This window comes from Myotis davidii, unplaced genomic scaffold, assembly GCF_000327345.1.
Source record: "Myotis davidii unplaced genomic scaffold, ASM32734v1 scaffold135, whole genome shotgun sequence".
In the NCBI taxonomy this organism is placed as follows: Eukaryota; Metazoa; Chordata; class Mammalia; order Chiroptera; family Vespertilionidae; genus Myotis; species Myotis davidii.
In genome coordinates this window covers 12,480,515-12,482,526 of record NW_006289813.1, presented here as the reverse complement: position 1 = coordinate 12,482,526, position 2,012 = coordinate 12,480,515, and the positions used below count along the sequence as shown (strand labels likewise).

General features: G+C 40.4%; 1 protein-coding gene across 1 annotated transcript in view; it reads right to left on the bottom strand.

The window, feature by feature from the left end:
- The window catches only part of MTRR (5-methyltetrahydrofolate-homocysteine methyltransferase reductase), a 28,906-nt gene that overhangs the window by 20,302 nt on the left and 6,592 nt on the right, over window positions 1-2,012 (bottom strand). The window contains exon 4 of the mRNA XM_015563124.1: window positions 318-696. Coding sequence (XP_015418610.1) covers window positions 318-696 — 379 coding nt within the window. The remainder of the gene's footprint in view (window positions 1-317; window positions 697-2,012) is intronic.

The window sequence follows — 2,012 nt, the reverse complement described above, 5'->3', positions numbered from 1 at the left end:
GAGGGAGAGCTGGCGGCTTGAAGGACTTGGCAGCGTGGGAGGCTGTGGGACAGGGACAGAGACAGAGCAGGAAGGGAAAACCAAGAGTACGGGGAGCACCAGGAATGGATGGGTGTGGCTGTGAGCTTGTGAATGGATAGGCTGTGTTCCAATAAAACTTTATTTACAAACCAGGAGAGAGGTGGTGGGTCATGTTTGGTCAGCAGGCCACAGATTGTTAAATTCTGTTGTAATCTAATTAAATAAAACAAAACAAAACAAACAAAAAACCCACATCTATGGTAAGATAATACATAGCTTGAAGCAAGACTGCTTACCTGGCCAGGAGACTCAAGCAAATGCACCTGTAAATATTCCGGTGGTAAAGCAGGAATATTCAGAGAGGCCTGGGAAAGTGGGGGTTTTGAACGGGTAAGTGAGGACTCAAGCTCTGCTATCAAAGCACTTGATTGATCTCTGTTCACTGCATTTTGTTCCAAAACCTCAGAATCCTTTCTTCCCGAGTCATCTAATCTGAGAAGTTCAACTTGTGATTCGATGTGTATTAATTCTGGTTTCACAGGGTCCGTCTTCTGGGAGGCAGTCGATGCTGTTGTGAGAGTCACACTCATCTCTTCTATTCCTTTACTTGACACAAAATGCTTTGTGAGGGCAGCCCAGAGCCCGTCAATCCACGGCTCAACGACAAGTTCTAAACTGGATTGTTGTAAAAAAAGGGAAAAAGAAACAAATGCCTGAGTTCTCCATTTAAATACATAAGAATTGCCCTGGCTGGTGTGGCTCAGTTGGTTGGAGTGTCTTCCCGTACACCAAAAGGGTGGCAGATTCAATTCTAGGTCAGGGCACATACCCAGGGTTTGGGTTTGACCCCCAGTTGGGGTGTGTGCAGGAGGTAACCAATGGTTCTCTCTCACATTAATGTTTCTCCCTCTCTCTCTCCCATTTTCTCTCTGAAATCAATAAAAAATAAAAATAAGCCCTTACCGGTTTGGCTCAGTGGATAGAGTGTTGGCCTGCGGACTGAAGGGTCCCAGGTTCGATTCTGGTCAAGGGCATGTACCTTGGTTGCGGGCACATCCCCAGTAGGGGGTGTGCAGGAGGCAGCTGATCGATGTTTCTAACTCTCTATCCCTTTCCCTTCCTCTCTATAAAAAAAAATCAATAAGGAAAATTCACCAAGGACCAGCATCTGGCCTTCAGGTCTATGGTTTTGGAAATTCCACAAAATCTTAGGCAACTGTGAAAAACAGTAGGAAGACTATTCAGGATACAAGAATTAATCATGGATGACTAAGTTAAAAAGCAGAACATTATTCTTAGTTCATTATTAGCACTGAGCTGTAAAAAATATGAGCATGTATAAAAGTTAAAGAACAGAAATGAAGATATTTTGGTAGTAGTAATCGAATGTTTTTCCTCTTAATAAATTTCCTAAAATAGAGTTGGTAATCTTTATTTCAAAAAAGTTTTAATTTTAAACCAGCATGCTAAATTTTGATGTGGCTAACAGAACTTAACCAAAACACAAGTTTACCCTAATGTACAAATGATAATTTTATCAATTGAACGCAGTATCTTTCTTTGTCTAGCCAATTTACTTATCTTTTTTTCCTACATATTAAAATAGTGCTAAGAAATTACACAAACAAATGCTAACGCTTTTGATTAAGTAATTGTTCAAATCCTCTATCAGTTCTGAACAATTTTTCTGGTAAAATTTGCAGGGAGGCAGAACACAGGAGGAAAAAGCAATCATCCTTCAGGGAAGCGGAACTGATCACAAGTATATCTGAAATGTGTTGGTCTACTTACTCCTAATGAAGTGTGGTTACTCCACAATAACATTCCACACATTCCCTGAACAGAGAAGTTATGAGTGAACAGATAAGAACGACTGTGTCAGGAACTTGGAAAGAACATTATTGTCATCTTTAATCACAACTCAAAAGGAGGTACCAATTAAATTCCAATTCATAACATTTTAGACTCTGTATTATTACGACTCCTGCTAA